Genomic DNA, 23,254 nt, shown 5'->3' with positions numbered 1-23,254 from the left:
TAGGTATGTTTTACATGTGAATAATATAAATACAGTCTATTATACAGCATTATTCACATGTGAATAATATAAATACAGTCTATTATACAGCATTATTCACATGTGAATAATATAAATACAGTCTATCATACAGCATTATTCACATGTGAATAATATAAATACAGTCTATTATACTGTACAGCATTATTCATATGTAAATAATATAGTCTATTATGCAGCATTATCACATGTGAATAATATAAATACAGTCTATTATACAGCATTATTCACATGTGAATAATACAAATACAGTCTATTATACAGCTTTATTCATATGTAAATAATATAGTCTATTATGCAGCATTATCACATGTGAATAATATAAAAACAGTCTATTATACAGCATTATTCACATGTGAATAATATAAATACAGTCTATTATACAGCATTATTCACATGTGAATAATATAAATACAGTCTATTATACAGCATTATTCACATGTGAATAATATAAATACAGTCTATTATACTATACAGCATTATTCATATGTAAATAATATAGTCTATTATGCAGCATTATCACATGTGAATAATATAAATAGTCTATTAGACAGCATTATTCACATGTGAATAATATAAATACAGTCTATTATGCAGCAATATTCACATGTGAATAATATAAATACAGTCTATTAGATAGCATTCACATGTGAATAATATAAATACAGTCTATTATGCAGCAATATTCACATGTGAATAATATAAATCGTCTATTATGCAACATTATTCACATGTGAATAATGTTGCATAATACATTTACAGTATAATGTTTCACACGGTGCTGTGTTCAAATCATGCATTATATTATTGTTTTATCATATATTAGCATATTAGCATTGATCTTTTTCTCTTCAGGTTTGTCCACTATGAGCTTCCTTTGGTCTCGAAGACCCCCTGCACCAGATTTCGCTGGTGGCAGCCACTTCACTCCGGAGATGGCTATGACCAGTGGGCTATTGATGATGTCATCATTCTGTCTGAGAGGGAGAAGCACATCATTCCCATGGCCAACCCCACTCTGCCACAGGTGGTATATCACTTTAATTTGGAAAAGTCCAAGGCACAGGTGACCAAGTCAAAGCCCGGGGGTCAGATCTGGCCCCGCACATCATTTCATGTGGCCCGGGAAAGCCTGAAATGAATGTGTCAATCACTGTTGGGTTAGTTACTGAAAACCAGTAACTAGTTACAGTTACTAATTACTTTATTTCAAAAGTAACTCAGTTACTTACACCAAAAAGTAATGTGTTACTGTGAAAAGTAACTGTTACTTATTTTTTCTTTTCTTTTTTATTTTTATGTATCCAGAATATTTACTGTTACAAGCGGCTCTATGAGCATACTTGCCAACCCTCCCGGATTTTCTGGGAAACTCCCGAAATTCAGCGCCTCTCCCGAAAATCTCCCGGAATTCAGGCGGAGCTGGAGGCCACGCCCCCTCCAGCTCCATGCGGACCTGAGTGACGTGTCGACAGCCTGTTTTCACATCCGCCTTCCCGCAATATAAACAGCGTGTCTGCCCGATGACGTTATAACTGTAGAATGATCGAGGGCGAGTTCTTTGTTTCTTATGTGGGTTTATTGTTAGGCAGTTTCATTAACGTCCTCCCAGCGTGGTAGCAACACACAACAACAGCAGTCACGTTTTCTTCTATCGCAAAGCAGTTTGTCTGCCGTAAACAGCAATGTTGTGACACTCTTAAACAGGACAATACCGCCATCTTCTGTACGTTTTGGGCCATGCAAGGGAGAGATGGAAGATTCCAGACTCTATTGCATTTGATGAAAGCACTTTTGTGTGTGCCACACAACAATGCATCATCAGAGAGGGTGTTTAGCATGGTTAGGAAAATAGTGACAGAGAATAGGACAAGGATGAACAATAATGTGGTCCTGATGGCTTCATCCGACTGGGATCTTCAGCTCTCACTGGATCGGTTCGCAGCCGAGTGTGAAGCGACCGGAATGAGAATCAGCACCTCCAAGTCCGAGTCCATGGTTCTCGCCCGGAAAAGGGTGGAATGCCATCTCCGGGTTGGGGAGGAGACCCTGCCCCAAGTGGAGGAGTTCAAGTACCTCGGAGTCTTGTTCACGAGTGAGGGAAGAGTGGATCGTGAGATCGACAGGCGGATCGGTGCGGCGTCTTCAGTAATACGGACGTTGTATCGATCCGTTGTGGTGAAGAAGGAGCTGAGCCGGAAGGCAAAGCTCTCAATTTACCGGTCGATCTACGTTACCATCCTCACCTATGGTCATGAGCTTTGGGTCATGACCGAAAGTATAAGATCACGGGTACAAGCGGCCCAAATGAGTTTCCTCCACCGGGTGGTGGGTCTCTCCCTTAGAGATAGGGTGAGAAGCTCTGTCATCCGGGAGGAACTCTAAGTAAAGCCGCTGCTCCTCCACATGGAGAGGAGCCAGATGAGGTGGTTCGGGCATCTGGTCAGGATGCCACCCGAACACCTCCCTAGGGAGGTGTTTAGGGTACGTCCAACCGGTAGGAGGCCACGGGGAAGACCCAGGACACGTTGGGAAGACTATGTCTCCCGGCTGGCCTGGGAACGACTCGGAATCCCCCGGTAAGAGCTAGACGAAGTGGCTGGGGAGAGGGAAGTCTGGGTTTCCCTGCTTATGCTGTTGCCCCCGCGACCCGACCTCGGATAAGCGGAAGAAGATGGATGGATGGATAGATGGACAATTCAACCCTTAACTCAACAATGAGTAGATGAGTGTAATGCGTGTGTATATGTGTAAATAAATGAACACTGAAATTCAAGTATTTCTCATATATATATATATATATATATATATATATATATAGATATACATAGCTAGAATTAACTGAAAGTCAAGTGTTTCTTGACCACGCAACCCCCCCACACACACACCACCCCCCACCTCCCGAAATCGGAGGTCTCAAGGTTGGCAAGTATGTCTATGAGGGCAGCCATGACTTCATTTGTAGCCCTCAATGATAAGCAGGTTGACACTCTGGGTCCAAGGCATGCTTATGTTGACTGGCTGTAAAATCCTTTTCCTCTCAGAACTTCTATGAGAAGCCAGCTTTCGACTACCCGCTGAACCAGATGAGTGTGTGGCTGATGCTCGGCAATGAAGGCATGGAGAGGGACACCAACAACAGCTTCTGTGCCCCAACGGCTTCTTCCATGGTGTTTGGGCGCTCTGACGGGGACAGGGTGGCGGTCACCAGGGATCTTGCATTGCGTCCTGGATACACTCTCCAGTTTAAGGTGCCGGCAGTGAAAGTCACCAAACCGTGTGCTCAGTGTGTCTTCATGCACACTATTGTACTTGTCCTTTGTCTTTTCTCCACCAGTTGAACATCGGCTGCGAGTCAGAGTTCAGTGCATCCGCCCCGGTGTTGCTGCAGTACTCTCATGACGCTGGTCGCACCTGGGCTTTGGTGAGGGAGGGCTGTTACCCTGGAAGTCCAGGAGCGGGCAACTGCGAAGGCAGCGGTCGTGAGCTGCGGGAACCCAGCATATACAACACTGGCGATTATGAAGAGTGGACCCGGGTCACTGTGGTCATTCCACGCAATGTTGCAGCCAGGTAGCTATGGTAACAGCCATGCAGTTTTATCTGCAAGGAGCCAGTACTTTTAGCATCTGCAACTACACAACCCAAAACTAGTAAAGTTGGCACGTTGTGTAAATGGTAAATAAAAACAGAATACAATGATTTGCAAATCCTTTGCAACCTATATTCAATTGAATAGACAGCAGAGACAAGATATCTAACGTTCAAACTGGAAATATTAGCTCATTTGGAATTTGACGCCTGCAACATGTTTCAAAAAAGCTGACACAAGTGGCAAAAAAGACTGAGAAAGTTGAGGAATGCTCATCAAACATTTATTTTGAACACCTCACATGAGAACAGGCTAATTGAAAACAATTGGTTGCCAAGATTGGGTATAAAAGCAACTTCCATGAAATGCTCATCCATCCATCCATCCTCTTGGGGGCGGTTTAGCTCGGTTGGTAGAGCGGCTGTGCCAGCAACTTGGGGGTTGCAGGTTCGATTCCCGCTTCCGCCATCCTAGTCACTGCCGTTGTGTCCTTGGGCAAGACACTTTACCCACCTGCTCCCAGTGCCACCCACACTGGTTTGAATGTAACTTAGGTATTGGGTTTCACTATGTAAAGTGCTTTGAGTCACTAGAGAAAAAGCGCTATATAATTCACTTCACTTCACTTCTTCCGTTTATCCGAGGTCGGGTTGCGGGGGCAGCAGCCTAAGCAGGGAAGTCCAGACTCTCCTCTCCCCAGCCATTTCATCCAGTTTTTCCAAGGGGATCCCAGGCCATAGTCTTCCCAACGTGTCCTGGGTCTTCCCCCTGGCATCCTACCAGTTGGACGTGCCCTAAACACCTCCCTAGGGAGGCGTTCGGGTGGCATCCTGACCAGATGCTCAAACCACCTCATCTGGCTTCTTTCGATGTGGAGGAGCAACAGCTTTACTTTGAGTTCCTCCCAGATGGCAGAGCTTCTCACCCTATCTCTAAGGGAGAGACCTGCCACCCAGCGGAGGAAACTTATTTTGGGTGCTTATATCCGTGATCTTATACTTGTCCTTCCAGTGATTCCCAAACAAGGATTGTGCGAGGGTCACCACTTTAACAAACGCGCAAGTTAAAACTCTACTATGCAAAGCAAAAGCCGTTTATCAACAACACCCAGAAACGCTGCCGGCTTCGCTGGGTCCGAGCTCATCTGATGCAAAGTGGAAAAGTGTTTTTCTTTAGTAGTTTGTTGACCCCTGTTTTAGACTGACACATACAATCAATTAGTTAAAAATGTCTTCATTTTTTTCCACAGCAAAACTCGGTTCCGCTGGTTCCAGGAGAGCAGCATTTACAGAGATGCCCCACCTTTTGCGTTGGACGGCGTGTACATCTCCGAGCCTTGCCCGAACCACTGCGGCGGGCATGGAGATTGCATCTCCGGAGTCTGCTTCTGTGACATGGGATACACAGGTATAGCCAATGATGACCAGACACGGAAACACAGACTGTTAGTAATAAAAGCTCATGTTGGGATTGTCATAGTGGAGCAGGACAGCTGTGTACCCTCTGTGGCCACGCCCACTGAGCTGACGGAGGGCTTTGAGGGCAAGTTAAGTCCACTCTGGCAGGGCTTGAGTGGAGGACAAATAGGAGGTGGGTGTGGCATCATCAGCGAAGGCAAGGCACTTTACTTCAGTAGTCCTGGATGGAGGGAGGCCCGCACCGTGCCCCTCGACACCACCAACACTCGGTGGGCGAACGCACTTTTGCTCATCAAAGTTATGCACGCCATTAAGATTTAACTTTGTATTTCATGAATGTCCAGGTTGGTACAATTCTACATTCGAATCGGCAGCAAAAGCTTGGGACCCACTTGCACCAGACCCCGCTCCCGCAATGAAGGTATCATTTAATACAACTTTTGTTTTAAACATGACACAGCTGTCAAACTCAAGCCTCGCTGGCCTTCCACGTCATTTTATATCACCCACAAAAGCCTGGAAATAATGTCAATAAAATATCTTACATTTTCTTTATTTTGTTATTAAAGGTATTTGCTTTTTTTTTCTAGTTTGACAGGGAAACAAAATAGTGTGCAATATTACAACATATATTATCTAACTTTTTTTTGGTCAAAATCCAGATAAATACGTAAATATCTGCTTAATTCATAATTTTGAAGCAAGTTATCCATCAAATTGTACGCTATGAAAATGACCAATAGATTTTACTGAAAAATTTAGGGAGTTTTTATACGGCAATAATAATAAATTTTGTTCTTTACAGCAGTGGTCCCCAACCACCGGGCCACAGAATAATTTTTTATTAATTAATGAATTAGTTACTATGGTCATCTAATTAGTTTCTATGGTCATCTAATTAGTTACTATGGTCATCTAATTAGTTACTATGGTCATCCAATCAGTTACTATGGTCATCTAATTAGTTACTATGGTCATCTGATTAGTTACTATGGTCATCTAATTAGTTTCTATGGTCATCTAATTAGTTACTATAGTCATCTAATTAGTTACTATGGTCATCTAATTAGTTACTATGGTCATCTAAATAGTTACTATGGTCATCTAATGAGTTACTATATTCATCTAATTAGTTACTATGGTCATCTAATTAGTTTCTATGGTCATCTAAATAGTTACTATGGTCATCTAATGAGTTACTATGGTCATCTAATTAGTTACTATGGTCATCTAATTAGTTTCTATGGTCATCTAATTAGTTTATATGGTCATCTAAATAGTTACTATGGTCATCTAATGAGTTATTATGGTCATCCAATTAGTTTCTATGGTCATCTAATTAGTTTCTATGGTCATCTAATTAGTTTCTATGGTCATCTAAATAGTTACTATGGTCATCTAATTAGTTTCTATGGTCATCTAATTAGTTTTTATGGTCATCTAAATAGTTACTATGGTCATCTAATTAGTTTCTATGGTCATCTAATGAGTTACTATGGTCATCTAATTAGTTACTATGGTCATCTAATTAGTTACTATGGTCATCTAATTAGTTACTATGGTCATCTAATTAGTTTATATGGTCATCTAAATAGTTACTATGGTCATCTAATGAGTTATTATGGTCATCCAATTAGTTACTATGGTCATCTAATTAGTTTATATGGTCATCTAATGAGTTTCTATGGTCATCTAAATAGTTACTATGGTCATCTAATTAGTTTCTATGGTCATCTAATTAGTTTCTATGGTCATCTAGTTAGTTACTATGGTCATCTAATTAGTTTATATGGTCATCTAAATAGTTACTATGGTCATCTAATGAGTTATTATGGTCATCCAATTAGTTACTATGGTCATCTAATTAGTTTATATGGTCATCTAATGAGTTTCTATGGTCATCTAAATAGTTACTATGGTCATCTAATTAGTTTCTATGGTCATCTAATTAGTTTCTATGGTCATCTAAATAGTTACTATGGTCATCTAATTAGTTTCTATGGTCATCTAATGAGTTACTATGGTCATCTAATTAGTTACTATGGTCATCTAATTAGTTTCTATGGTCATCTAATTAGTTTCTATGGTCATCTAATGAGTTACTATGGTCATCTAATTAGTTACTATGGTATGTAAGTCACAGCAGCTCAGACGAGGCACCAACATAAAACACAATATACACTTACAATTTGTGCACCAACCACAAAAACCTCCCTTTTTCATGACAAAAATGTCCCTTTTTCATGACAAAGAAAAAAAGAAAAAAAACAACCTCCTTGCATAAATTTTCTCCCGAAAATTTCCCGAAATTCAGGCGGACCTGAGTGAAGACAGCCTGTTTTCACGTCCGCTTTCCCACAATATAAACAGGGTGTCCGCCCAATGACGTTATAACTGTAGAATGATCAAGGGCAAGTTCTTGGTTTCTTATGTGGGTTAATTGTTAGGCAGTTTCATTAACATCCTCCTAGCGCGGCAAAAACACACAACAACAGCAGTCACGTTTTCCTGTACCGTAAAGCAGTTTGTCTGCCGTAAACAGCAACGTTGTGACACTCTTAAACAGGACAATACTGCCATCTACTGTGCATGCATATGTGACAAAAACATCTACGGCTTTTAGAGCAGTGGTTCTCAACCCTTTTTCAGAAATGTACCCCCTGTGAACATTTTTTTTAATTCATGTACCCCCTAATCAGAACAAAGCATTTTTGGGTGAAAAAAAAAAGATAAAGAAGTAAAATACAGCACTATGTCATCAGTTTCTGATTTATTAAATTGTATAACAGTGCAAAATATTGCTCATTTGTAGTGGTCTTTCTTGAACTACTTGGAAAAAAAGATACAACAATAAAAATAAACAAATGATTCAATTATAAGTAAAGATTTCTACACATACTGCGATGAGGTGGCGACTTGTCCAGGGTGTACTCCGCCTTCCGCCCGATTGTAGCTGAGATAGGCATCAGCGCCCCTCGCAACACCAAAGGGAATAAGCGGTAGAAAATGGATGGATGGATAGCTGTAAATATACTCCTCCCCTCTTAACCACGCCCCTCGCCCAACCCCCGACCACGCCCCCCACTTCCCGAAATCTGAGGTCTCAAGGTTGGCACGTATGGGATAGAAGCTCCTCCTGAGTCTCTCCGTGTTGGCCATGAGACTCCGATAGTTCTTGCCTGACTGCAGCAGTGAGAAGAGGCAGTTGCTTGGGTGGCTAGAGTCCCTCACTATCTTGGCCTTGGGTCTACGGTGCCTGGTGTACACATTGCAGATGGTTGGGAGCACACCTCCGATGGTGCGCTCAGGTGATCTGGTCACTCTCTGCAGTCCGTTGTGGTGCTATTCCCTAACCAGGAGGTGAACTTTCCAGTCATGACACTCTGTTGTGCATGACTAGAAGTTTCTGAGGATCCTGTGGTTGTTACCCCCTGAGTCAAAATAATTGCCTAGGCCTGGTCTAAGACGTTTGCATGGCACAGTCTTGATCAGAGTCCTGGCCTTGACCTGTGGGGTGTGGATTACTCTATTCCGATGTTCCTGTGCTGTTTGTCCCAGGTGTCCTCGTGCAGTTCTCCACCAACAACGGAGTCCAGTGGCAGTTCCTGCGGGAGTTGGACTTCAGCTCCTTCCTGGAGTCCCAAGTGGTGACCATCGAGCTGCCACCTCATGCCAAATCCCCTTACACCGTCTTTCGATGGTGGCAGCCTCAACAAGGTCAGCGCGATACGTATGAGAATATGGGAAAATATCAAAAGTACAAGTTGATTCATTTTCGTGTTTTTTCTCGTTTTCAGGGAAACACTCAGCCCAGTGGGCTCTGGATGATGTCCTAATTGGTATGAATGACAGCTCCAGAACTGGTTTCCATGACAAGTTTGATGGCACAACGCCTCTGAGGCACAACTGGTACCGCATTCAGGGCGGGGAGGTGACCGTGGACTGTCTGTCCCTGGACACTGTCCTGACCTTCAACTCCGAGGCCATCGATAGTGAGTCACTCAGACATACTACATGACGGGGAATTTCAATTACATTTTTTTTATTTCTACGGCCCAGAGCTGAATAGACCAGAGCAGAAGAATAGCTGAGGAACAACATAACTCACAAAAGGCTGAAACTCAATCGCCCATTTACTGTGGCGCCAGGAATAAATGAGGGCAAACGTGATTGAACATCCTGCCTGTTTTTATGAGAGCACCATGCTGTGAGCACGTTCACGTTCTGTAAATAATGCTTTCAAGTGGGATTATACTTTGGGAGTGCACAGCAGGAGTTATTTGGCAGCACATTTAAAGACAAAAAGAGGCTGTTTGCAGCACAAGATGCTTTGTTTGTCAGGTTTGATGAGAGTCTTTGTACAGTAGATTACTTTTGTTACCATATTTTCTGGTTGGGTATTTAGCACAGATCTGTTAAAGCTTTGAAGTAGGAATGGGCGATATGGCTTTTTTTAATATCTCGATATTTTTAGGCCATATCGCGATACATTTTTCCATATTTTGCCTTAGCCTTGAATGAACACTTGATGCATATAATCACAGCAGTGTGATGATTCTAGGTGTCTACATTCAAACATTCTTCTTCATACTGCATTCATATATGCTACTTTTAAACTTTCATGCAGAGAGGGAAATCACAACTAAAAGTGTATTTATGAAACAGTTATTAAGCAGTGGCACAAACATTCATTTCATTTCCAAAGCAGAAAGTGCAAGAATGTCAGAGACATGTTCTCCCCGTGACTGCGTGGGTTCCCTCCGGGTACTCCGGCTTCCTCCCACTTCCAAAGACATGGACCTGGGGATAGGCCCCTCCCACCTCCAAAGACGTGCACCTGGGGATAGGTTGATTGGCAACACTAAATGGTCCCTAGTGTGTGAATGTTGTCTGTCTGTCTGTGTTGGCCCTGCGATGAGGTGGCAACTTGTCCAGGGTGTACCCCGCCTTTCACCCGATTGTAGCTGAGATAGGCGCCAGCGCCCCCCGCGACCCCGAAAGGGAATAAGCGGTAAAAAATGGATGGATGGATGGATAAAAATGAGCAGCATAAAAGGACTTCAAATAATGTTGGTCCCTCACTATGTGGTAGGTTACTACGGACGTTATTAAATTACATTTTTTTTCATACGGTGTTGATGTGGAAATGTTTGCCTCGGCATTTTGATGGTGTGGGTGTGTGGCACCAAACAGAGATGTTGAAATGCGGCGTAAGCACTCTTCATTCTCTAGCAGGTGACTTTTCAAATGATGCTACTTATTAGCATGAATGCTACTTTTTCTAGCAACGCTTGTGCCACATGCTTGACTTATTACGGTTGTCTGTTCGACATATTCCCGCTTGAAGCCAAACCACCGGTTTTCTTGGGAATTAATTCTTCCTTCATTTGTTACCAGATTCGCACCTTCTCTCTCTGTTATTACCACTCGCACGGCTCCTCTAGCATCACAGCTAACGTTACCCATGCTGCGACCTCTTTGCTCCGCGAGTGCGTATACGTATGTGACATATGTAAGAAGGTGCGCTTTCCGTGAAGTGAGAAGGAGAGACAGGAAAGAGCGAGGAGAGCCTGTAGTGTAAATATTAACTGTTAGTTTGCTGTACTGTGCCAACTGTACTACTATAGGAGTACAACGTACGTTCTATTGTTTCATTCAAAATAAAACAGCCAAGTCCATTTGGCTGTCATCTGTTTTAATCATGAGACACGATTGTGTCAAAGTCATGATTTTTTTTTTCCATGCTTCTTACTTTGAAAAAGCAGTTTTATACTTTGCAACAGTTGATATTTTAGTTTCAAGCATGTTTTACTCAATATAAGTCATCAAATCTCAGCAACAAGCTGTAATATCTTATTGAGATCATTTAGGACCAGAACACTTAAAACGAGTAAAACACCCTAACATGAAATCTGCTTAGTGAGAAGAAGTATCTTATCAGCCAGAAAATAAGCAAATATAGCTCACTTACAGCTCATCTTATTACCTATTCTGTCTTATGTCTTTTATCTTGCACGTTTGCACCAAGAAAAATTCCTATTTCTAAACCACATCTCTAAGAATGGCACTAAAAACTACTCTGATTCCGATTCTGAAATATCACCTTATTTGAGATATTTAATCTTACTTAGATTCCAGTTTTTGCAGTGTATCAACTCAGAAAACATCTCCAAGTACCACCTAATGACCAACATTAAAATACAGTTGTCTAATTGGCCTAAATATTCGTTAAAAAAGAGGTTTTATTTGACAAGTATATTTAATATTTTATACAACATGGCACATACTGCATAAAATGCAAAATACTGAGGTGTTACGGTCACACTTTTGGACCCTGGTGTGTTTCTATGCATTGCAGAGAAGCCGAGGTATGCGGAGAGCTGGGACTTCGAGGTGTCGGGCTCGTCCTTCTTGCAGTTTGAACTGAGTATGGGATGCAGCAAGTCCACTTCCTTCTCCCACGGCGTGCGGCTGGAGTACTCCGTGGACTGCGGGCGCCGCTGGTCCCTCATCACCCCAGAGTGTGTCCCCCCAGCCATCGGTTGTGCTGCTTATACTCAGAGCTCCATCTATACGTCCACCCAGTACAAACACTGGAGGAGGATCACTGTGTACCTGCCAAGCTCTGCTAAGTATGCACATACTTGAGGAACTCCCAAATTACAAACCCCGTTTCCATAGGAGTTGGGAAATTGTGTTAGATGTAAATATAAACAGAATACAATGATTTGCTAATCATTTTTTAACCCATATTCAGTTGAATATGCTACAAAGACAACATATTTGATGTTCAAACTCATAAACATTTTACTTTTGCAAATAATCATTAACTTTAGAATTTGATGCCAGCAACACGTGACAAAGAAGTTGGAAAAGGTGGCAATAAATACTGATAAAGTTGAGGAATGCTCATCAAACACTTATTTGGAACAACCCACAGGTGTGCAGGCTAATTGGGAACAGGTGGGTGCCATGATTGGCTATAAAAACAGCTTCCCGAAAAAATGCTCAGTCTTTCACAAGAAAGGATGGGGCGAGGTACACCCCTTTGTCCACAACTGCGTGAGCAAATAGTCAAACAGTTTAAGAACAACGTTTCTCAAAGTGCAATTGCAAGAAATTTAGGGATTTCAACATCTACGCTCCATAATATCATCAAAAGGTTCAGAGAATCTGGAGAAATCACTCCATGTAAGCGGCATGGCCGGAAACCAACATTGAGTGACCGTGACCTTAGATCCCTCAGACGGCACTGTATCAAAAAACTGACATCAATCTCTAAAGGATATCACCACATGGGCTCAGGAACACTTCAGAAAACCACTGTCACTAAATACAGTTGGTCGCTACATCTGTAAGTGCAAGTTAAAGCTCTGCTATGCAAAGCGAAAGACATTTATCAACAACATCCAGAAATGCCGCCGGCTTCTCTGGGCCAAAGATCATCTAAGATGGACTGATGCAAAGTAGAAAAGTGTTCTGTGGTCTGACAAGTCCACATTTCAAATTTTGGGGGGAATATTCGACATGGTGTCATCCGGACCAAAGGGGAAGCGAACCATCCAGACTGTTTTCGACGCAAAGCTCAAAAGGCAGCATGTGTGAAGGCACCATTAATGCTAAAAGGTACATACAGGTTTTGGAACAACATATACTGCCATCTAAGCGCCGTTTTTCTCATGGACGCCCCTGCTTATTTCAGCAAGACATCGCCAAGCCACATTCAGCACGTGTTCGTAAAAAAGAATGCGAGTACTTTCTTGGCCCGCCTGCAGTCCGGACCTGTCTCCCATGGAAAATGTGTGGCGCATTATGAAGCGTAAAATACGACAGCGGAGACCCCGGACTGTTGAACGACTGAAGCTTTACATAAAACAAGAATGGGAAAGAATTCCACTTTCAAAGCTTCAACAATTAGTTTCCTCAGTTCCCAAACGTTTCAGTGTTGTTAAAAGAAAAGGTGACGTAACACAGTGGTGAACATGCCCTTTCCCAACTACTTTGGCATGAATTGCAGCCATGAAATTCTAAGTTAATTATTATTATTTGCAAAAAAATTAAATAAAGTTTATGAATTTGAACATGAAATATGTAGTCTTTGTAGCATATTCAACTGAATATGGGTTGAAAAGGATTTGCAAATCATTGTATTCTGTTTATATTTACATCTAACACCATTTCCCAACTCATATGGAAACAGGGTTTGTGACTATACACTATTTATTTGCTCAAACTAAAATAAATCTGTTAATACTTCAGTTCTCCAAGAACTCGATTCCGCTGGATCCAAACACATTTCACACCAGGGGCTGAGGGCTGGGCTCTGGACAACGTTTTACTGGCTCCTGGTTGCCCGTGGATGTGCTCCGGTCACGGCCTGTGTGACAACGGACGCTGCGTGTAGGTCAAACACGACTGTTGGATTATGTTTTACACGCTGATGTTATCGCACTCTCCTCCCCCCCTCCCCAAGGTGTGATAAAGGTTACGAGGGTGCACACTGCGTGCCTTCCGCACCTCTCCCGTCCATACTGAGGGAGGACTTCAATGAGCACCTGCAGCAGGACACGTGGCCTGAGGTTTATGGAGCTGAAAGGGGGACAATGAATGGAGAGCCTCTTAAATCTGGAACTGCCCTCATATTTAAAGGGGTTGGTGTCTTTCAAGTCTCTCGAGGAGTAGTTTTATATCGAAAATGCTTTTCTTGTTCTGAAAAACTGTACCTCTTTGCAGGACGGCTTGCGTATGATTGTGTCGAGAGATCTGGATTGTACAAACACTGTCTACATTCAGTTTTCCTTCAAGTTCATTACAAAAGGTTAGTGAATATTTGTCTTGTTGGTAAGGCTGGGCAATATGGCCTTTTTTTAAATATCTCCATATTTTTAGGCCATGTCACCATATATATCTCCATATTTTGCCTTAGCCTTGAATGAACACTTGATGCATATAATCACAGCAGTATGATGATTCTATGTGTCTACATTCAAACATTCTTCTTCATACTGCATTCATATATGCTACTTTTAAACTTTCATGCAGAGAGGTAAATCACAACTAAAAGTGTATTTATGAAACAGTTATTAAGCAGTGGCACAAACATTCACGTCATTTCAAAACAGAAAGTGCAAGATTGTCTTGTCAGAGACATTTTAAAACAAGCTATTAGTGCACTTTTGTGCATGATGTCACTAAGATGACATCAAAACACTAAACTAAAGTGCACTTTTTGTACAGAACGCCACTACAATAGTTTAAAACAAATAAAGTGCACTTTTGTGCATGATGTCACACAAGATATTTCAATAACTGTCAAATAAAAATGAACTACATAATATTATACTTGAATATATATTTATATATACATATGGTCCTGGAACAAGCCCCACCTGGACCCACTCCAATTCGCCTACCAGCCCTGACTGGGAGTGGAGGACTCAGTCAGCTACCTGCAGAACCCAGCCCACCCCCACCTGGACAAGCCTGCAAGCAGTGTGAGGGTCATGTTTTTTGACTTCTCCAGTGCTTTCAATACCATACGGCCTGGGCTACTGGGTGTGAAGTTGGAGAAGATGCAGGTGGAGGCCCCCTTGGTGTCCTGGGTTGTAGATTACCTGACAGACCACAGTACGTGCGACTGCAGGACTGTGTGTCTGACAGGCTGGTCAGCAACACCGGGGCCCCGGAGGGTACCGTCCTCTCCCCCTTCCTCTTCACCATTTACACCACCCATTTCCACTATCAGTCAGAGTCATGCCACCTTCAGAAGTTTTCTGATGACTCTGCGATAGTGGGGTGTATTGAGGATGGTGATGACGAGGAATACAGGACACTGGTGGAGGACTTTGTAACATGGTGTGGAAAGAACCACCTCCAGCTCAATGTGGCGAAGACCAAGGAGCTGGTTGTGGACCTGGGAAGGAGGAGGAGTACTCTGGCGACCCCTCTTTCCATCAGGGGGGTGGATGTGGACATGGTAGAGGATTATAAATACCTGGGAGTACACAAGGACAACAAGCTGAATGGGTCAAAACACGAAGGAACAAGAAGGAACAGAGCCGCCTCTACTTCCTCAGGAGGCTAGGATCCTTCAACGTCTGAACAAAGATGTTGAAGATGTTCTACGAGTTGGTGGTGGCGAGCGCCTTCTTGTACGCCGTGGCTTGCTGGGGCAGCGGGTTGAGAGTGAGGGACACAAACAGACTGGACGAGTTGCTAGAGAAGGCCAGTAACGTGGTGGGAGTGGAGCTGGACTCTCTGGTGGTGGTGTCAGAGAGGAGAAGTCTAGCAAAACTCCTAGTCATTATGGACAACACCTCCCACCCACTACACTCGGACTTTGCGGAGCGAATGAGCACGTTCAGTGGAAGGCTCAGACTCCCAAAATGCAACACGGAATAACACCGGAGGTCCTTCATACCGACAGCCATCAGACTGTATAATGCATATGTTCCTTGACTGCACTTAAATGTAGAATATATTTATATTATTCATATATTATATGTTATATATTATGTTATTTATTATTATCATTTATTGTGATAATAATAAATAATATAATATTATTTATTATTACAATATATTAATGGTGCTGAATTTCCCTTAGGGATCAATAAAGTACTTTCTTTTCTATTCTATTCTATCACGATATAGTAATTTTCTATATCGCACAGAGACAAACCCGCGATATATCGAGTATATTCCATACATCGCCAAAGCCCTACTTGTTATATTACATTCAAATGCAACACGCATTTTACAGTTCTTGACCTAAATTAAAAATAAAATAACCCTTAAATAGACGCAGTAGTGATTTTTGGCTTGTTTTATAACAACTTTCAGCACATTTAGGATGCCCTTTGTGTTTTGTTTTGTTTTTTTTGTCCTGTCCAGCTTCTCAGGCAAATGATATAGTTGTTGTAGATGCCCATGTCGACTGTTCAGATTCACTTCACAAAAGAGAAGTGTAGGATACCTCTCTTATTTATTTTTTGCACATAATGTGAACCATAGAGGTTTAAAGTATTCACGGAGCAGGCTTACATCACACTGTCTATGCCAGGAAAAGGGCTTCAGTTCTGTTCAATGTCGCACCAAGGGCGGGGTGACATATCGAGTCTGGGGATGAAAAATAGGCGTTCCAAGCCCAGTTAATTATTTACCGATTCCTTAAAAACTAATTGATCATTTGAAAAATGACTTTTACAGGAGCAAAAAATACATTAAAAGAACTTGTTAGTTAAATTTTGGACATCTAGAGTCCTTTAACTATAAATGGGTTTCACGTTAATTGTCATCTTATCCCATTAGGTTGAGTTTTTCCTTGCCCTGATGTGGGATTTGAGCCGAGGATGTCATTTTGGCTTGTGCAGCCCTTTGAGACACGTGATTTAGTTCTATACAAGTAAACATTGATTGATGGATGTTGCTGTGGGATTTTCTAGGTGTGCCTGAGCGCTCCCACTCAGTGCTGCTCCAGTATTCCGTGAACGGGGGAATCAGCTGGCTACTTTTGGATGAGTTTTACTTCCCGGCTTCCACGGACACTCTGTTCCTCCACCTGCCACTGCCTGCCAGCGCTCAGACCAACGCCACCCGCTTCAGACTATGGCAACCGTACAACAGTGGTAAATAGTTCTCTGTTTATTTGTTTATTGGAGTCCATTTGATAAGGGACAACCCAACAAAACTAGCACAGCTATGTGAGCTACGGTGTTAAAGTCACCATCTAACCAGCGACACCATGCTCACTTAGCCTAGCACAGGGCGGGCTCATTTAGCTCGGGGTCGAGTCCGAGGCGGTTTTGATGCCTTCAGTGACAATCTACAACGTAAATAGTCATCAAAATAAAGAAAAGTTATTGAATGAAAAGAAGGTGTGTCCTATCTTCTGGCTTGTACTGTATATAACAATGCAAATATTTATAAAAGACTTGTGTAAACTCAAACTCAACCAAGTATTGCCCACTTTTTCTCTCATTCTAGCTCAGTCGACCCTGTATAAATATTTTTTCGTTAGCGTGTGTACTGTATCAAAATCAATGTTGTCATGAATTATTGACCAATTCAGGCCTTTTGACCCAAACTCAAATATTCCACTCTGCAAATGATTTTTACAAATATTGGAAATTTTGCATTTTTTTGTCCTGTCCAGCTTCTCAGGCAAATCATATAGTTGATGTAGATGCCCGTATCGGCTGTTCAGATTTACTTTACAGAAGAGAAGTGAAGGATACTTCTCTTGTTGCCTTATTTGTATTAGACTTTATTAAATGTATTTATATTATCATTTGGTGCAGCCGGGCCGGAGCAGGAGGGGATGGAAAGAGAAAAAGAGGAAGACAGAGAGGGAAAATGTGGGGATAAGATGGGGATAAGACAGAGAGACAAAAACAACAGCAAACACAACAACAACAACAATAGAACAACATCAGCAAATATGATATGTACTAGGGATGCACCGAAATGAAAATTTGTGGCCGAAGCCGAAACCGAATAAAATTTGAGCGCTTGGCCGAAGGCCGAATACTGAATAATAAATGCAGTTTTTCACAACTTTTTTATATTGCATAAATAGCCTAGAATACATTTTTAAACATGTTTTTCAAATAAGGTTAATTTTTATTGAATATTGACATTTTTTAATATTCCAGTAGCCTTTGCTTTTCAAAAAAAGCACAGTTTTTCATTTATATTAGGCCTTCAAACAAAACATGCATTCCAAAAAAAAAAAAAAATGCTTTAAAGTGGATAAACCCACAACAAATGAATTATTGTCCTTTTGGCAAAAGTCTGCTTAGCCACAGTAGATATGCTAATAATGTAAACAGAAGGCTCAAGTAAATCTCAATTAAGTGTGTGCTTGTAACCTCATACACTTATACAGGTAGCCTACACAACAGGCTAATAATGTAAACAGAGGCCCCACTAAATCTCAATGAGTGTGTGCTTGTAACCTCATACACTTATACAGGTACACAACATATCCCAGGCCAGAACAGATTTGTCAATGACAGTACTTCAGCTTCAGAATAAAAAGAAGGAAACTAACTATGTATAAAACTATTTAAATTTAACACTGCACGTTGGTTGATTGCGTCACCGCGTCAAAAAATTGCGTCTTTGCGTCACACGCCACTATTCGGCCTTGCTTTTAACTCATTCCACCGAAGGCCGAATGTGGCTTTTTTTGCCATATTCGGCGGAATATATTCGGTTACCGATTAATCGGTGCATCCCTTATATGTACGAATATAATGGTAAAAGCGATAGCATTTTACCATTGTAAAGAAACGTATTTTTGACCAAATGGTTAAACAACATTAAAAAAAACATTAAAAATAATAAAATGTTATATCAATGGTTAGATCTGAAGGTATTAAAAGATTTCCAGCATTGAAAGTAAAAGAAAATATCAATATATTGCTGACTTATTAAACTTTTGGATCCTAAGACTGAGTGTGTACTGTCAATCTTAAACTTGCACAAAGGTCTAGTTAAAGTTAAAGTACCAATGATTGTCACACACACACTAGGTGTGGCGAAATTATTCTTTGCATTTGACCCATCACCCTTGATCGCCCCCTGGGAGGTGAGGGGAGCAGTGAGCAGCAGTGAGCAGCAGCGGTGCCGCGCCCGGGAATCATTTATGGTGATTTAACCCCCAATTCCAACAACAGTTGGAAAGTATAAAAACTGTTGTTAAGGAGGATTCAAATTGAATCCTGCTTAGGCCCCTAACTTAGCCAGGGGGCCGACGCAGAATCACACAAAACCCAGAACTTGAAAAGCGACCATTTTAAAGCCCAATTAGTGATGTGTTGTAACGGAGGCATGTTTGTGTTCTTCAGGTAAGAAGGAAGAGGTGTGGGTGATTGACGACCTCATCATGGATGGCAGCTCCTCACACAACCCCCCGGTGGTTGTGGACAGCTTTGACGAGGGCCCCAATGAGTCCAACTGGCTCTTCTACCCGGCGGGCAACACGGGCCTGTACTGCCCCTACCAGAAGACCGGCTTGTAAGAACCCAGTTTAACTTTGAATCTTTACAAAGACAAAGTCTCGCTTTGCATATTTAGTTTGTAATTAGTGATCCCCGTGGTGGTGATATCATCTTGTAAACGGATGTTTGCAACCTTGACTAATCTTGTTGTTTCTGCTGCAGAGAGGAGGATGAGTCAGCCATGGTGTTTGTCTCCAGCGAGCTGGGGGAGCACTCCATCACCACCAGGGACATTGACGTCAATGAGAACACCATCATCCAGTTTGAAGTAGGAAGATACGGCCTTTTATTAATATCTGGATATTTTTAAGCCATGTGACAATACAGCATATATATCTCCATATTTTGCCTTAGCCTTGAATGAACACTTGATGCATATAATCACAGCAGTATGATGATTCTATGTGTCTACATTCAAACATTCTTCTTCATACTGCATTCATATATGCTACTTTTAAACTTTCATGCAGAGAGGGAAATCACAACTAAAAGTGTATTTATTAAACAGTTATTAGAAGGTGACTTTTCAATGATGCTACCAATTAGCAGTAATGCTACTTTTGGTAACAACGCTTGTGCGCCACACTTGATAAATTAAAGTTATCTATTCGACATATTCCCGCTTGAAGCCGAACCACCGCCAGACGATGGACCCCCTGCTGTTTTTCTTGGGAATTAATTCTTCCTTCATTTGTTACCAGATTCTTACCTTCTTTCTCTCATATTACCACTCGCACGGCTCCACTAGCATCTCAGCTAACGTTACCCATGCCGCTACCTCTCTGCCTGGCGAGGGCGTATACGTATGTGACGTATGACCTGACAGAATGTGACGTGTGTAAGAAGGTGCGCTTACACTCTGTGAGAAGGAGACACAAGAAGGAGTGGGAAGAGCCTGCAGTGTAATTCCCGCAGCTAAAAACAACTGCGTGAGAACGTATTCCGTATTTCCTTGAATTGCCGCCGGGTATATAGTATGCGCCTGCCTAGAATTACTGCCGGGTCAAACACGTTTCGCAAAATAATATTTTTATTAGCGCATGTCTAGAATTTCCGCCGGGTCAAACTCGTCACATCACGAGTGACACTTCACCTGTCATCATTTTCAAAATGGAGGAGGCTGATTTCAATCATTTGAAATTGCATAAAGGGAAGAAGATCAAGAGCTATTCTGTAGGATTTAAGGTCCAAGCTATTGAATATGCTAAAAAGAACAGTAAGCAGCTACGTTTTATTAATATACCGTAGCTGCGTGTGTCAAATATGAGTCATTAAATGACTCCCGGCTCCTGGTGGAAGAGGGCACTAGTGATCCTTCTTGCGACTACTCGGCTGCAGAAGAAGTGACAACAAGCAGCAAGAGTGAGCAGCAATCGTTTATTTTTTCCTCTCGCTTGCACTTTTAACATGGAGGATTGCATATTTAAAATAAAACAGTTTTCTAAATTGGACTTTCAATCGAAGCAGGAGGTAATAAAGGAAGATCTCCATCGAGACAGAGAGACTTTTAAAACTGAAGAAAGATAAGGAAGACTTCTAGAAACAAGTTATCGATGCTGGGGCGGTTTAGCTCGGTTGGTAGAGTGGCCGTGCCAGCAACTTGAGGGTTGCAGGTTCAATTCCTGCTTCTGCCAACCTAGTCACTACTGTTGTGTCCTTGGGCAAGACACTTTACCCACCTGCTTCCAGCTCCACCCACACTGGTTTGAATCTAACTTAGATATTGGGTTTCACCATGTAAAGCGCTTTGAGTCACTAGAGAAAAAGCGCTATATAAATATAATTCACTTCACTTCACTTTTGATCAGAAGGAGCTGCGCATGGACTTAATTTATAAGTAAAGGTAAGACCATAATAACGTTTTTTGTATTAAATGTGCTTTTCATGATGGTATCCTTACATCACACTCAAATTTATAAGCGCAGGCCTAAATTTACCACATGCCTTTGGTAAGCGCCGGAGTGAGAAGAGGTTTTGAATTAATTAACGCCCCGGCGGCAATTCAAGGAAATACGGTACTTGAATATCACAATATAGTCATTTTCTATATCGCACAGAGACAAACCCGCGATAGACCGCCCAGCCTTAGTTTGAGGTACACAAACACATCCTTGACGTCTTCTCTCCCGCAGGAACGATCACAAGCCTCGTTGAAGACATCAATGGTTGTTTTCTCCGCAGATAAATGTCGGCTGCACAGCTGAAAGCTCCTCGGCCTACCCGGTGCGCCTGGAGTTCTCGCGGGACTTCGGCGCCACCTGGCACCTGCTGGTGCCCTTGTGTGCCGGTGGGCCGCACCCATCTTCTCTCTGCTCCACCGAGCTCCACCCTGCCAGTGTCTACTTCCCTGGCACCACGCAGGGCTGGAGGAGAGAGGTCATACACTTTGGCAAGCTGCGTCTCTGCGGGTGAGCGCCACTTTTCTCCGTCACTCCCATCCGTTCCTGCCATCAACATTTTCACCCTACAGGTCTGTGAGGTTCCGTTGGTATCAGGGCTTCTTCTCAACTGGATCCGCCCCTCCAACATGGGCGCTAGACAACGTTTACATCGGCCCTCAGTGTCAAGACATGTGCAGCGGCCATGGAGCCTGTATGGGGGGCACCCACTGTGTGTGTGACCCTGCCTACTCTGGAAGTGACTGCTCTGTGCCGGACACCCCCAACCCTGACTTCCTCAAAGAGGACTTTGAAGGTACATCATGACTACAGTGGAACCCATTTAAGGCCACGCCCACTGACATTAGCGGTTTGTCGACATGACCAAAATCCGCCTTTGCTTGCACATTTACTTGTGACAATGACCAGACATACTTAAGTAGATCGGGCGACAAAAAAATTGTTTTTTTAACACCGTTTTCTTACGATTGTTGTGAATTGTGAATTATATTTTGTATAGCGCTTTTCTCTAGTGACTCAAAGCGCTTTACATAGTGAAACCCAATATCAAGTTACATTTAAAGCAGTGTGGGTGGCACTGGGAGCAGGTGGCTAAAGTCCCTTGCCCAAGGGCACAACGGCAGTGACTAGGATGGCGGAAGCGGGAATTGAACCTGCAACCCTCAAGTTGCTGGCACGGCCACTCTACCAACCGAGCTATACCGCCCCAATTGTTAATTGCTGTTAATTGGTTCCGGACCTGACAGTGGTAACTGCACTCCTGTAAGGAAGAAATGTTTTATTATCAATGGAATATTTCACGGTGGCAGAGGGGTTAGTGCGTCTGCCTCACAATACGAAGGTCATGCAGTCCTGGGTTCAAATCCAGGCTCGGGATCTTTCTGTGTGGAGTTTGCATGTTCTCCCCGTGACTGCGTGGGTTCCCTCCGGGTACTCCGGCTTCCTCCCACCTCCAAAGACATGCACCTGGGGATAGGCCCCTCTCACCTCCAAAGACATGCACCTGGGGATAGGCCCCTCCCACCTCCAAGGACATGCACCTGGGGGTAGGCCCCTCCCACCTCCAAAGACATGCACCTGGGGACAGGCCCCTCCCACCTCCAAAGACATGCACCTGGGGATAGGCTCCTCCCACCTCCAAAGACATGCACCTGGGGATAGGCCCCGCCCACCTCCAAAGACATGCACCTGGGGATAGGCCCCTCCCACCTCCAAAGTATTGCACCTGGGGATAGGTTGATTGGCAACACTAAATGGTCCCTAGTGTGTGAATGTTGTCTGTCTATCTGTGTTGGCCCTGCGATGAGGTGGCGACTTGTCCAGGGTGTACACCGCCTCCCGCCCGATTGTAGCTGAGATAGGCGCCAGCGCCCCCCGCGACCCCAAAAGGGAATAAGCGGTAAAAAATGGATGGATGGATGGATATTTCCAGAGCTAAAGGATAAAAAAAACATGTTTACGACCCTCTAAATATGTTTTTAATATTATAAGAGTCCTATAGGGCAGTGGTTCTCAAACTTTTTTCAGTGATGTACCCCCTGTGAACATTTTTTTAATTCAAGTACCCCCTAATCAGAGCAAAGCATTTTTGGTTTAAAAAAAAAAGATAAAGAAGTAAAATACAGCACTATGTCATCAGTTTCTGATTTATTAAATTGTATAACAGTGCAAAATATTGCTCATTTGTAGTGGTCTTTCTTGAACTATTTGGGAAAAAATTCATAAATACAGATTTCTCCACATAGAAGTAATCATCAACTTAAAGTGCCCTCTCTGGGGATTGTAATAGAGATCCATCTGGAT

General features: G+C 42.6%; 1 protein-coding gene across 1 annotated transcript in view; it reads left to right on the top strand.

Annotated features, from left to right (window-relative positions):
* LOC133563538 (reelin-like) overlaps positions 1-23,254 on the top strand; it is a 311,302-nt gene that overhangs the window by 233,079 nt on the left and 54,969 nt on the right. The window contains exons 26-42 of the mRNA XM_061917708.1: positions 895-1,066; positions 3,084-3,290; positions 3,377-3,612; positions 4,881-5,038; positions 5,111-5,318; positions 5,394-5,470; positions 8,608-8,766; positions 8,847-9,041; positions 11,408-11,681; positions 13,309-13,449; positions 13,523-13,700; positions 13,783-13,867; positions 16,494-16,676; positions 18,900-19,068; positions 19,215-19,320; positions 21,234-21,460; positions 21,523-21,746. Of these exons, the coding sequence (XP_061773692.1) occupies positions 895-1,066; positions 3,084-3,290; positions 3,377-3,612; positions 4,881-5,038; positions 5,111-5,318; positions 5,394-5,470; positions 8,608-8,766; positions 8,847-9,041; positions 11,408-11,681; positions 13,309-13,449; positions 13,523-13,700; positions 13,783-13,867; positions 16,494-16,676; positions 18,900-19,068; positions 19,215-19,320; positions 21,234-21,460; positions 21,523-21,746 (2,999 nt within the window). The remainder of the gene's footprint in view (positions 1-894; positions 1,067-3,083; positions 3,291-3,376; positions 3,613-4,880; positions 5,039-5,110; positions 5,319-5,393; positions 5,471-8,607; positions 8,767-8,846; positions 9,042-11,407; positions 11,682-13,308; positions 13,450-13,522; positions 13,701-13,782; positions 13,868-16,493; positions 16,677-18,899; positions 19,069-19,214; positions 19,321-21,233; positions 21,461-21,522; positions 21,747-23,254) is intronic.

This window comes from Nerophis ophidion, linkage group LG12 (assembly GCF_033978795.1).
Source record: "Nerophis ophidion isolate RoL-2023_Sa linkage group LG12, RoL_Noph_v1.0, whole genome shotgun sequence".
NCBI classification, from domain to species: domain Eukaryota; kingdom Metazoa; phylum Chordata; class Actinopteri; order Syngnathiformes; family Syngnathidae; genus Nerophis; species Nerophis ophidion.
This window is presented reverse-complemented; position numbering and strand designations above follow the sequence as displayed.